Source organism: Glandiceps talaboti, chromosome 1, assembly GCF_964340395.1.
Source record: "Glandiceps talaboti chromosome 1, keGlaTala1.1, whole genome shotgun sequence".
Classification (NCBI taxonomy): domain Eukaryota; kingdom Metazoa; phylum Hemichordata; class Enteropneusta; family Spengelidae; genus Glandiceps; species Glandiceps talaboti.
This window is the reverse complement of record NC_135549.1, coordinates 2040265-2055000: the sequence shown is the minus strand read 5'-3', so window position 1 is coordinate 2055000 and position 14736 is coordinate 2040265. Positions and strand designations below refer to the sequence as shown.

Genomic DNA, 14736 nt, shown 5'->3' with positions numbered 1-14736 from the left:
TAGTAGTAGTAGTAGTAGTAGTAGTAGTTGTTGTTGTTGTAGTAGTAGTAGTGGTAGTAGTGGTAGTGGTAGTAGTAGTAGTTTTGTTATAGTATATGCAACATTATGGTCTCTGACAATTCATTAACGACACCGTGACCTTTGATTCCTGTGTAACAGCTTGGCTGGTTTTATAGTCCATTAATGTGAGGATTAAGAGGGAAGTACGAACGTAATACGTTTTAATATGCCTGCATAAGTTTATTGCATAATAATATCAGGGTTGATAATTACAAGAATAAAAATATAAATGAATGTATAACGGTGTTATGACGGTGTTTGTATATTTCAGTGTATTAAATTACCACTGCCAAACTAATTGGATGTTGAATTAGATGTAATACGGATATTAAATATCTTATTTCAAAATGGAATAAATGAAACTCTAGAATCAAATGGAATCTTTTAATAATTGAAAATATCATAGAAACAATAGGGCTGTCATATTTGGAGTAGATTGAATAATCTACTGTACAATAGATATATTTCAGCCAATTTAAATCTAGAAAAAATCTAATTTCACATCAGTAATGGACCCCGTTGGAGGTCTATAAAATGTTTCCTAACCATGAGCCAGTTACAATGAACGTGTTCGATAAAAAAGGCGAGATTTATAACTATCCTTCTACGTCATGATAACACACTATTTTTACCATGTTTGAAATGTGAATAAAAAGTTCAGAAGCGTCTTTACGAATATTTTCTCACTTTTTTCAAAAATAAAATTTGTGAAAGTGGATTTCAAAGATATTTCTGAACACAAAACACATCCAAGTATTAAAATGTAAAATGATGACAAATGTTGAAATCAACGGACTGTGAGAGAGTACTAAAGTCGGCGGGCTGTGAGAGAGTACTAATTTAAAGTCGACGGGGCTGTGAGAGAGTACTATAGTCTAAGTTCGCATTTGTGTACACTGATATGGTACTCTGCATGGGACAGGCGATAAATGAAAACATGCCAAATTTGCGCAACAAGAATGAGAAACCCTTTTAGTCTCGATAGTTTCCTGAAGAGTTGGCAGAATAATTGTTGGCATGACGTTTTACACAGTATGCCGTCAGTGACACGGTTAACGCATCGGTGCAGGAGGTCCAACATGTATGGCTAACACAAACTTACAGACCCAACAACAACGTATATATAGACATCTTTGGATAACTGACGTCATATATATAGACATGTCTGGATAACTGACGTCATTTATATAGACATGTTTGGATAACTGACGTCATATATATAGACATGTCTGGATAACTGACGTCATTTATATAGACATGTTTGGATAACTGACGTCATATATATAGACATGTCTGGATAACTGACGTCATTTATATAGACATCTTTGGATAACTGACGTCATATATATAGACATGTTTGGATAACTGACGTCATATATATAGACATGTTTGGATAACTGACGTCATTTATATAGACATGTTTGGATAACTGACGTCATATATATAGACATGTCTGGATAACTGACGTCATATACATTTGTATATAGACATGTTTGGATAACTGACGTCATATATTTCTGAACATTGGTGGTAAAGATTTCCAACAAACTTTTATTGTAATATTCCTACATTTTCTTTTTAGATGCGAGTTTTTTCACGAGGTTTTGAGAGGGAAACTTTGATTATTATACTCCCCCACCTCAACACAAATGTGCTGTAAGTTAATTGGTGTGTAACATAAGGTCACCGACCTGCAGAATATCTAAATAAGTTGACCCTAATATAGAAGGTTAAATGTCAAAGGTCAGTGCTTGTATGTAGGTAAATTGACCTATGAAGGTCAATGTCACACGTTAATGCAATTTTAAAACGCCTGTGATAATGATACTAGTAGTTTAGAAACTTGCATTCTGTCTCGTTACCCAAAACTTCCAAAATCATGATGCACATTTCAATCAACCTTGAAGTTGAAGGCCAACAGAAAATCAGTCTGACGAGAAAGCTTGCCTTCAGTGAGTGTGTCTGTAGACACTTGGGTGTCATGGTAATGTGTTTGTAGACACTTGGGTGTCATGGTAATGTGTTTGTAGACACGGGTGTCATGGTAATGTGTTTGTAGACACTTGGGTGTCATGGTAATGTGTCTGTAGACACTTGGGTGTCATGGTAATGTGTTTGTAGACACTTGGGTGTCATGGTAATGTGTTTGTAGACACGGGTGTCATGGTAATGTGTTTGTAGACACGGGTGTCATGGTAATGTGTTTGTAGACACTTGGGTGTCATGGTAATGTGTTTGTAGACACTTGGGTGTCATGGTAATGTGTTTGTAGACACGGGTGTCATGGTAATGTGTTTGTAGACACTTGGGTGTCATGGTAATGTGTTTGTAGACACTTGGGTGTCATGGTAATGTGTTTGTAGACACTTGGGTGTCATGGTAATGTATCTGTAGACACGGGTGTCATGTTAATGCATCTGTAGACACTTGGGTGTCATGTTAATGCATCTGTAGACACTTGGGTGTCATGGTAACGTGTTTGTAGACACGGGTGTCATGGTAATGTGTTTGTAGACACGGGTGTCATGGTAACATGTTTGTAGACACTTGGGTGTCATGGTAACGTGTTTGTAGACACTTGGGTGTCATGGTAACGTGTTTGTAGACACTTGGGTGTCATGGTAATGTATCTGTAGACACTTGGGTGTCATGGTAATGTGTTTGTAGACACGGGTGTCATGGTAACGTGTTTGTAGACACGGGTGTCATGGTAACGTGTTTGTAGACACTTGGGTGTATTGGTAATGTGTTTGTAGACACGGGTGTCATGGTAACGTGTTTGTAGACACTTGGGTGTCATGGTAATGTATCTGTAGACACTTGGGTGTCATGGTAACGTGTTTGTAGACACTTGGGTGTCATGGTAACGTGTTTGTAGACACTTGGGTGTCATGGTAACGTGTTTGTAGACACTTGGGTGTCATGGTAACGTGTTTGTAGACACTTGGGTGTCATGGTAATGTGTTTGTAGACATGGGTGTCATGGTAACGTGTTTGTAGACACTTGGGTGTCATGGTAATGTGTTTGTAGACACGGGTGTCATGGTAACGTGTTTGTAGACACTTGGGTGTCATGGTAAAATGTTTGTAGACACTTGGGTGTCATGGTAACGTGTTTGTAGACACTTGGGTGTCATGGTAATGTGTCTGTAGACACTTGGGTGTCATGGTAACGCATCTGTAGACACTTGGGTGTCATGGTAACGTGTTTGTAGACACTTGGGTGTCATGGTAACGTGTCTGTAGAAATGGGTGTCATGATCAATTGCTGTTTGACTTGGAATAAAGTATACTTATAAATTACATGTACTAGAGACATTAATAAGCACTGCAACACGATCTCTGTAGGACGTTTTCAGAACTGTCAAACATGTACAAATGCTTGTGATTTAGATTTTAAATGCAAACTGGAAAAATTGTCCAACAGACATGATCTTTGTAAGTTTACAGGAAGTTTATGACTTACATGTTATTCCACATCATATAAATATGATAATCTTTTGCCAAGTAGAATTTCATAAATTTGAAATTTCCTTGAGTTGACACAACACAGCTTATATTATTACAGTTTTTATTCAAACATTGAAAGATAAAAGTGCTGCAACAACATAGATACATTACTGATATTGCTGTGATATATAGCCATAGATTTATTTGACTATAATAGTAACAGCTTTACCTAGATGGTGGCAATTCATATAACATTTTACTTTGATATAGGGCTGATGTGTACATATTCAGTGTTGACACATACAACCAAAGGATGTGCATGTGAAAAACGAGCTGTCACCTAACCTCAATACCCTGTAAATCTATCCCATTCATTTCAACAGCAGTGTGTCAACATACTCATCAAACATTTGTGAATGCTTCTGATAATTATTTTTCAATTTCTATAAGTGATGACTCCTACTCAATGTGTTCTACGATATGCAATTGCTGTCTATGTGTGTTAACATGTTTGCCAATCGAAGTGTCATCTGTGGACATTAATTTCTCTCACACACTCTCTATGCTGTAAGCTGCAACTTTTAATACCAGTCTCATTGCTACCAATAATGGCTGCCATATTGGTAAATATAAACGCTACAATTCTCATCCCAACACTGTAGTGAGCTGAAAAGCCCAGACTACTGGATGGTATTAAAATGTATGGAGTAAAAGAACATTAAAAATAATAATGAACTTGTATCAATGTAGGATGTTCACAGAACAGCAAGATCTAATTACTATCCATGTATAGCTAGTATAAGAACATCTGTGGCTGTAAAAATACTGTGATTTAACCCTAATAGCACCAAATTTGAAACTGATTGTAGTAAGAATGTCTAAAATAAAGGCACTCCTTTGATCTGATTGTATTACATTTTGTACAAAGATACAAAACTACGTTGGGAATATATTTGCAAATATTGATCATTCAATGTTTGTATGTAAACAGTAACACATTTTTTTTCATATAGAAACAAATGATAAAGTATATGTGATGTGTCAGATAAAAACAACCATCTCCACATGGTTCAGAAATTTATGGAACTTCATAAGTACACTTGGGATTAGACAGTTGCTTGTGCTTTTTTGTATAGCTATTTAATATAGTATATCATGAATGGAAAAGACAGTGTGCCAATGTTGTGATTTTAATGGCGACCTTCCTCTTACCTGCCTGCCACCAAAGTATTCATACTAAATATCATAATACCAATCTTGAATACCCTACAAAAAGCACAAGAGACTGTCTATAGCGTAACTTGTAATAGAAAGTATACCTTTGTTTTAAATCTATCCTAGACCCTGGGGTAATGAATCTAGACATACATAAAATCGATGATTTAATGGAATAAAGGCAGCTATGTAAGGTATGCCGTGACGGGGCACCCTTATATCACATATTGGTCACAGGCCAGTGAGGGTGGAGCAACATGAGGTATCTAAGGCAGCTATGTAAGGTATGCCGTGATGGGGCGCCCTTATATCACATATTGGTCACAGGCCAGTGAGGGTGGAACAACATGAGGTATCTTACAGTCTAAGGCAGCTATGTAACGTATGCCGTATCTTACAGTCTAAGGCAGCTATGTAAGGTATGCCGTGACGGGGCACCCTTATATCACATATTGGTCACAGGCCAGTGAGGGTGGAGCAACATGAGGTATCTAAGGCAGCTATGTAAGGTATGCCGTGACGGGGCACCCTTATAACACATTTTGGTCACAGGCCAGTGAGGATGGAACAACATGAGGTATCTTACAGTCTAAGGCAGCTATGTAAGGTATGCCGTGACGGGGCACCCTTATAACACATTTTGGTCACAGGCCAGTGAGGATGGAACAACATGAGGTATCTTACAGTCTAAGGCAGCTATGTAAGGTATGCCGTGATGGGGTGCCCTTATATCACATATTGGTCACAGGCCAGTGAGGGTGGAACAACATGAGGTATCTTACAGTCTAAGGCAGCTATGTAAGGTATGCCGTGATGGGGTGCCCTGATATCACATATTGGTCACAGGCCAGTGAGGATGGAACAACATGAGGTATCTTACAGTCTAAGGCAGCTATGTAAGGTATGCCGTGATGGGGTGCCCTTATATCACATTTTGGTCACAGGCCAGTGAGGGTGGAACAACATGAGGTATCTTACAGTCTAAGGCAGCTATGTAAGGTATGCCGTGATGGGGCACCCTTATAACACATATTGGTCACAGGCCAGTGAGGATGGAACAACATGAGGTATCTTACAGTCTAAGGCAGCTATGTAAGGTATGCCGTGATGGGGTGCCCTTATATCACATATTGGTCACAGGCCAGTGAGGGTGGAACAACATGAGGTATCTTACAGTCTAAGGCAGCTATGTAAGTCTCAATAGTTGATAGTACTGAGTTGTGTTTAAATATCAATATCATAACAGAACAATACTAGTGGGGAAATTTACAAGTTATTATTTAGTTACTTGTAAAGTTAGTCATGAATTGTAACATTGAAGCCACTACACAACCAAGAACCAGGATCAGGGATGTTGTTGGCTCAATACCACTCTGTCAGACATGAAATGGAAGACAATATACCATATATGTTTCTTGTTTGAATTTCAGTCTTAATTACAAGTGTACAATTAACTTGAGATTTCATTTTATCAACTTATCTATGAAATCTCTGTACTTTTTACTCCCCCCCCCCCCTTCCTCCCTGTGATATGATAATCTTACACTCCTGAAATCTGTACCTGTACCTGTGTACATACCAGACTGAAAGATTAGTAATTGTTGGCTAACTGGTTACAGTGCTGTTACAGTACTGCACATATTGATACATTACTGAACTTGTCCTGATGTATTCATGTAGATTTTAATTTAAGCTATAGTAGTCACAACATTGCCTACACAGCCACAACGTTGAATAACTGTTTACTTTGATAATGCCAAACCGTCATGCAATTATTCATTGTTGGAATTCAACCTCATCTATTGGATAACATTATGGCTAGACATACGGAGTGCTGTTTAACATCAACAAACCTTGGTAACTGTAAGAGGTGCCAAATTTGAAATTTCTTATGAATGAGGTTTATCTGTAATGATGTGTGTAATTGCAGCACTTCTTTGATCTGACCCTAGATTGCTAGACATGTAATGACTCACACAATTGCAGCACTTCTTTGATCTGACCCTAGATTGCTAGACATGTAATGACTCACACAATTGCAGCATTCCTTTGATCTGACCCTAGATTGCTAGACATGTAATGACTCACACAATTGCAGCATTCCTTTGATCTGACCCTAGATTGCTAGACATGTAATGACTCACACAATTGCAGCACTTCTTTGATCTGACCCTAGATTGCTAGACATGTAATGACTCACACAATTGCAGCATTCCTTTGATCTGACCCTAGATTGCTAGACATGTAATGACTCACACAATTGCAGCACTTCTTTGATCTGACCCTAGATTGCTAGACATGTAATGACTCACACAATTGCAGCACTCCTTTGATCTGACCCTCCTTGATTTTGTACAAAGACACACACCTACTTTAGTAATGCATCAATATGTTGCAGTAGTTTGTTTATACTTACATTAGAAATACTGTAATCAATTAGCAAAACACTAATAACTAGTGATAAGAGTGTTCACAATGACAAATCGTTCAGTCTAGTGGAATATACCTGCCTAATAAATAAGTACAAATATGTCACTTTGATTTCTCTGAATTGTTTATATTCTAAGGAAGTGCATCGCTTTCTTTCAATCCTACAAAATGTCACTTTATATGAAATAATTGATCACTAACAGGCTGTCAACAGTAGTTGTTTTTCTGAATATGTTTTGATATGCAAATTGCAGGATTGTTACTTTTTTGCTATTGTCTGGACTAGACTTGTCAATATTTTGGAAATAATCCAGTTTTTACTATAATTTGAAACAAACAACCCCCATCCATTTTTTCATCTCTCATTAAATAAAATATTACTTATTTACAAATTTAGTTTTATTTTCAATTTTCGTATTTCAAAATTCTAAAAAAAACCTGTGATTTCAAAGAGCACAGAAGAAACATGCTTGTTATCTGTTACATGCACTAACATGCAATTGCAACTGATTGATACAAACACTGTGCATGTATAAGCAAAATATAACTGTTGATCTAAAGGTATAGAAGTTATCAATTCATTGCACTATCATCTTGAAAACAATTCCAAATTTTTAAGTAAACTTCTCTATCATTAAGAGCAAAAACAGCATAACTGTTTTGGATAATGTTAAAATAAATCTGTTGACATACATTACTGACTGCAAGTCTCTTGACAAATCTCTATTTCAAAGAAACTTCTACTGTCATATTTCACCTTAGAAGTAAAATCCTAGTGATTGTGTTTACTTTTTAACACTGAGAGCTTCCATAAAATTACAAGGCCCTTGGTTTGACAGTCCACCAATGATGTGAAGTTTATCTTTGAATAAAATAGAAGCAATGGAGCACTGGGCGACTGGACAGGGTTGTAGCTTCTCCCATGTATTGGTTTCTAAGTCAAACATTTCGGCTGATGATAAAGCGTTGCCTTCATTACCTAGTGGAAAAAAGTATACCACATAATTATGCATAATCAAGGAGATATATTCTTTTAGCCTACTCGTAATTATTCTGCTCTCCCTAATCATGGTAACATGGATACTGACCCTTCTTGTGCATACTGGTGTTCTCCCTGAACAAGGTACATGCCAAATACAATTTTGCCCCTGGAACAGGTTACATGTAGACCCCCTGTAACATTCTTGTGGTACAGGTCTGTGTCAGTGAGGATGCCACAGGGTTGTAACAGAGCTGTAGCAACAGGACTGTCAATAAAGGTGTGGCTACATTACTACATACACTGCTGAAACATTGCTGAGTACACTGTTGATACATTGATGTGTATATACAGGCATGTCACAGGGTCTGTCTTTCCTACATAGGACAGTACCTATGTTTACATGACAGTATACATGGAGGTGTGTACACAGATGTTTCACAGGTCAAATTTCATCATAAAATTTCATGTTTGTACATGCACTTATAGGGAATGCCCCGCCAAGAAATAGAGACATATTTTTTCACAAACTATGGGTTCTGGAGAGTCATTTCACTATTTTATATCGCCTACAATTATTTTTGATTTCAGAGAAACATCAAGTTGATCTTGTGCCTTTATAGGGTATCTTTGCTGTGGGCCATTGTAAGATGGGAGGTAGTAGAAATAATATATTTGTGGTTGCACCATGAATATTCATGACTCCTGAGTGCTTATTCCCTTAAGTGGAAAACATTTATAAAAAAAACATTTTCTTTCTTACATCTGTTGATGCCAAGATTCAATTCACTCCTGGCAGAGAGAAAAAAAGACAAGATTTGTAATCATGTAATTTTGGTGATACTTTGGTACATACCCATTCCTACAGCTGCTACAACCTTCCCTCCAATGTAAGTGGCAGCAAAGTCACCACGCTTGCAAATCATTGGTGTATGAGAAGTCCATTTATCTGTATAACAAACACAGATACATTATATTACATATCTACCAGTGATTACTTGCACTGTTTCACATGCATACTTATGGTATTCACACGGCAGTACATGCAATACCAAAAACCCTACTGCAAACAAGATTTTTGTCAAGCAAGACAATGGAATGTTGATGAGATTTTGTTTTTTTCTCTGAGCCAATTGAAATGAGGCAAAGTTTTAGGTCAAATACTTTCATTTGTAATTCTATAAATTTACCTGCTGAAGTACCTTTTCTGCAATCTCTGCATGTGAGATTAAGTTCCTGAATGTGTTTTATTTTTGTGTGAATCTGATTAAAATCTGATCTAGGAATATGGCTAGAATACCTTCATTTAATGTTATTTCCGATAGCGATCAACTCAGACCAACAAAATCAAACAAATAACAGTATATGAACTAAACAAAGGAAAGCTAGCCATATTCCTACATCAATTGTAATCAGTGTGTGTGTGTGTGTGTGTGTGTGTGTGTGTGTGTGTGTGTGTGTGTGTGTGTGTGTGTGTGTGTGTGTGTGTGTGTGTGTGTGTGTGTGTGTGTTCTGTTGATTGTGTATCTTTTACAGCAATTCCATTTCCTATGTTGGCATAGAATCATCATTTGAAGAATTCACTTACTGTTTTCGATATCAAATGACTCCATGGCATCACTGAATCTATCATTAGGACTTCTAGTTTGTGGGTTTTCATGTAGTCCACCAAGACTAAAGAAATGAGTATCAGACTCTACATAACATGGAAATACTCTTTTACTGGGAATGTCTGGAAGTTTCACCCATTTCCTTTCCTCCACAGGATCATGCAAATCTAACATCTCAAATGCTGTGGTTGGTCTTTTACCATGTCTTCCGCCTGTGAAAAAAAAATGTGAGAAAGAATGGTTTGAAAAGACTTGAGTGTGTCTGTATGTCATCTGTGCAGTATGAAGATATTCCGAGATCAAGGTCTAAAAGTTGACATTTTTAGGTTGATGATGTCATCATATCCCCAGGTGACTTACAGTGGGTAGTGGGTTGAGTTTTATCCTAGACATAACTTACATATTAGGTGCGTATTTGAGGAAAGGTCACTAGAGAGGTCAGTGTAAACTAACTGAATATTAATGATACCATTTATCCAAACTAAAATAACCAATTACAAGTGCTCTGTTATGCAAGAGAAGTCCATTACTATGGCTTTTCTGCAATCATTTGCATGAGCACAGTTTGAATTCATTCCATAACAGCTTGACATTGGATACCAGTATGTACTATTGTGAATAAGCCATGTCTCTGAGTTTATATATCAACTTACCTAGGACATAGATTTTCTTTCCTTTGAGGAAGGCTGCTGTGGCATACCTTGGTGATGGTAAATTGGGTAATTCCTGCCAAACATTCTCTTTGACATCTAACACTGTTACCTGCTCAGATGGATTGGTATCAATCTTCATTCCTCCTATTACTATCACAGCGCCCTCTGTCAGTAAAATCATGATCGTTTATTGTCAAATACTTTCAGTAACAGATTTGCAAGTAAGGGGGTTTTCAACAAATGATATCAGATAGTAACCATCAAGAAGATATAAATATACATATTGATATTGTGATTGGCTGATCTGTTCATTTATCCAATAAACTAAAGCCTTACATTTGACAGGATAGGTAGGATGATATTAAGATCAAACTTGATTGGCTGAGATTTAGTAAGTACTACAATTGTATATCTGTTAATTTTCCGATAAGCTTCAGGCTTACATTTAACATGATGTGTGTAGGATGATATTATTGATCAAAATTGATTGACTGAGATGAGTACTACATCTGTTTCAATTCATTTATCCAATGAGCTTCAGCCTTACATTTGACATATGATATGTAGGATGACATAGTAACTGATCAAAATTGATTGGCTGAGATTTTCTAAACCTGTTCATTTTCCAATAAGATACAACTTTACATTTTTCATTCAAAAATTCCAAAGTCATGTAAAAAAGTTGTGTCATACATGTTATTTCAGACAAACTAACACACGTATATATATATATACGGTATATATATTTACCAACTTACCATACAGTACAACAGATACTCCCATAACACACTCAGCCAATGGTTTGAGTGATGTCCATGTCTTTGTCTTTGTGTCATATTTTTCCACAGCACCAACAGGTGCTTGATCATGCCCTACTCCCCCTACTGCTATAATGCAACCATTCGTTGCAACCACAGCTGGGGCTGCCCTCTCTGTTGGCATGTTGGCTAGTCTCTTCCATTTGTTTTTCTTGGGGTCATATGATTCTAAATTATCAATAGGTTTGCCCACACTGTCACATCCTCCAACCACATACAGAATTCCATCACATTCAATAGGAGAACTGTAACATCTCTTGGTTGGCATGGGAGCTAGTTTATCCCATTTGAACTCCACTCCACCTTTGCCTGCCATCTTGATTGTCTTGTAAGTAGATCCCTCAGGTTTGCCTTTTTTTCAACTAAGCAATATTATTTCCTCAGCTGCAAAATGCTTGATTTTCATCAGGGTCCTGTTGGAAGACTAGTAGAAAGAATATGCACTGATTTAAATGGTCCTTGTATTCAAGGTACAAGTTAACAATTAAAATGTTTTGGGTGTGTGTTTTTCTCAGCCTTCAATTCAGCTGAAAATCAGAAAATGCTGCATTTCCACTTTGTTGTTTTGTGTGTCAACAAATGAAACCACTGGATGCATTACAAACTTATATTGTGTGTGTGTGTGTGTGTGTGTGTGAAAATGGTTATTTAATAGAATAATATGTTTCAATGTGAACCATCTGAGTTGCTAATATTTGTATTGCACTGTTGGTTGATGACACCAACTTTTGCTGAGAACTCTACATCAAGAACATTAAGAAACCATAGTTGGTACACATGCAATAAACCCAGGGAACATTTGGGGGTTAGGGTATAGGGGAAACGGATGACAACCCCTTAACCTTTAATGCACTTATATCTGATGAAAATAGTACAGAGTCTGGCAAGTTTATCAAAATGCTCTTAAATTTAAATCCCATAACAAGTTTGTCCCTTGCAAATTTTTAAGATAGTTCACTATGTAGTTTGTAAGATACAATTGTATTGTGTCACTCCTATCAGCCAGCACATGTAAAGAGGAGACTGACATGACATGACTTACAGCCTAACCACTAATATGAATCCTTGTCAACAGGCTACACTGCATCATGTATTTCATTTCAAATTGGTGAAATTTTAGTAACCCTGAAACTGTTGCAAAATCAGTCAGGCTAGTACTATAACCAGTATGTTGATGCAAAGAGGGACAAGGTTAGGTTTTCCTGTGCTGAGCTGTATAGATGCTTTGCAAGGTAAATATTGATAGTCATATGTAATCTCCATAGCAACATGAAGAAAACACTTTGTTGACATTTGCAATAGTACAAAAGTGTCTGCTGACTTAGACAGAGATTCTTTGATATAGGCACTTGATCCCTTAATCATACTGTGGCTGGCAAATGATTAACAGGAGTGCCAACAATAATGATGATGACCACAGTCTAATATCTAATGAGACTCTCAGAGATAAGTGAATAAAAATTATTTATGAAATTGGACAGTTTAGCTGTGCTGTCAAATTTGCAATGTTTTGTCTCTTCCACAGAAGTGACATGATAGACTGTGATAAACAAAGTCTTTTGTACCAGAAGTAATAATGAATTTGTAATGATACAAATATTAATCCAATGTCTGTGTCTATTTGCAATGAGTCACTAAGTACCATTACAAACTCTTCATCCATTAGTAGTTTATTTTTACCTGGGTTAATTATTGAACACTCCATACAGAATGTACATCAGGTCAGAACAGTAGATCTTTTCCTCTATAGTAATAGTCCATAACCATCCAGATACAAAGTCAGAAACGATTTATCATTTCCCCCCAAAACGGAGTCATATCTAACTATCGAGTTTAATTGCCATCATGATAGAATTGCCTGGGATAGAAACCCCATGACACATGAGCCAGGAGTGCAAATGTGGTGTACTTGGGGTATTTCTTCAAAAGCTTGCGAAATTTTTTTTGCAGCTGTACCTTCTCAAATGTAGTAAGTGAAAGTCACCAGAAAACACAACTAGTACAAGTGGAATGGAAATATCCCTCTGAGTACCCATACTGACATTCAATGTCACACATCATGGGGTTCTGTTATTATTACATATCATGTGTATCTGAAACAAAAATATGTATTATCCTTAGCTAAATTTAAAACTCTACCATAAGGTCCAGAAGTGCAATTTTTAAAGTTAGTCTTTTTTAATCAGAATATCTTGGTATAAATTTAGGTATTTTATGCCTATGATAGTATGAGATGCAATAACTGCAGACAGGTTTACATGTGTGATATTATCTGTATATATATAGTGTGTGGAATGTTTACTTAATGCAAATTTATGTAACTAAATGGTTTCTTTTATGCCAAGTTGCCTGGCATCTACCAGTATATTCATTGTGCTAATAGTTTGAAGTGAATGAAATAAATAAAGACTGCTATCGACATTCATTATATCCCAAAACACTGCCACTATGGCACTCACTACCTCAAGAAGTTTGCTGTGTACCCAATACACAAGCCTTCAAAACTACACTGAATGCTATCAACACTCGGGCTCCTTTACTTTGGAACAATTGTCAGAATCTAGTCCCGACCGAATGACTCCGTATGTTTTCAGGCACAAGCCCTGACACATGTATGTGACTGAGACGGAGCTCACGGCAGTTTTCGGGTCAGTTTATGCCAGAACTGTCCGAAACCACGCCAATTTTTGGCTAAGCTATGCAACAGAGGTTTTCAAAGAGACAAGAGTCGCTTTACAACAGTTAAGAAATAACAAATAACTGAAAACAATGGTATTCATGTCCAACACGATACATACCGGAAGTAGACAGTCGCCGCTGCAGATTGCTGTTCCGTTTGTTAGTTTGTGTTTTTTGTGATATCTCCAGGGGCACCTCGATTGTACGAGGGCGTGTGTCAACCGAGATGAAACCCAGTCGCACAGGGTCATGTAAACACTGCAAAATATTAACTACCATTAAAGTGGCCATATGGATGAGGAGACGGTATTTGTTTACCTCAGCAAATAAGAAAATAAATATGTAGAACGAAACAATATCATAAAACTAACTCTCTGGTCGATCAATACATACCACACTGCATCTATTAACAACGTACGGCTGTATACAAGATTTCCGCGCTAAACAATCCTTTGAATCGGGCGCCATTGCTTGTGTGTGCTCGATTTATTTTCAAATCACTTCCTGTACGTACAATAACAAACTTTTTACACATATTTTACTTTTTTATAATTTATTGTGACACATACATAGACTTAGTCAGTCTTGATTATCACTATTTTTCCAAGTAGAAAAAATTATTATATTAAAAATAATATCAAAAATTAAAATAAAATACTGTATCCTCATCCATATGGCCACTTTAACGTGTACACCATTTGAAATTTAACTTTACAAACACAAAATAAAAACAATGTTCTCAAATGTACTACGTAAGCTTACTCGGCATTATATAGGCTATAGAATGTCGAAAACAAAGGGATACTTACTACCAAATTTAAACATCTACAAGACGCTTTTTG

General features: G+C 36.8%; 1 protein-coding gene across 1 annotated transcript; it reads right to left on the bottom strand.

Annotated features, from left to right (window-relative positions):
* Positions 1–7873: 7873 nt before the first annotated feature.
* LOC144441540 (kelch domain-containing protein 8A-like) lies at positions 7874–14029 on the bottom strand. The gene is made up of 6 exons (XM_078131103.1): positions 14014–14029; positions 11156–11639; positions 10398–10562; positions 9723–9956; positions 8991–9083; positions 7874–8134 (listed from the first exon to the last, which is right to left on the bottom strand). Exons 2-6 carry the CDS (start codon positions 11529–11531, stop codon positions 7941–7943), a joined length of 1062 nt encoding a protein of 353 aa, XP_077987229.1. The 5' UTR covers positions 11532–11639; positions 14014–14029; the 3' UTR covers positions 7874–7940.
* Positions 14030–14736: the final 707 nt, after the last annotated feature.

Excerpts from the sequence above, each read along its gene's own strand:
- LOC144441540 (XM_078131103.1), bottom strand. The coding sequence starts at position 11,531 with ATGGCAGGCAAAGGTGGAGTGGAGTTCAAATGGGATAAACTAGCTCCC. Across the intron at positions 9,084-9,722 it reads GTCATTTGATATCGAAAACA|ATAAATGGACTTCTCATACA; the intron begins GTAAGTGAATTC and ends TTTGTTATACAG. Across the intron at positions 8,135-8,990 it reads TGTAGCAGCTGTAGGAATGG|GTAATGAAGGCAACGCTTTA; the intron begins GTATGTACCAAA and ends TTTTTCCACTAG.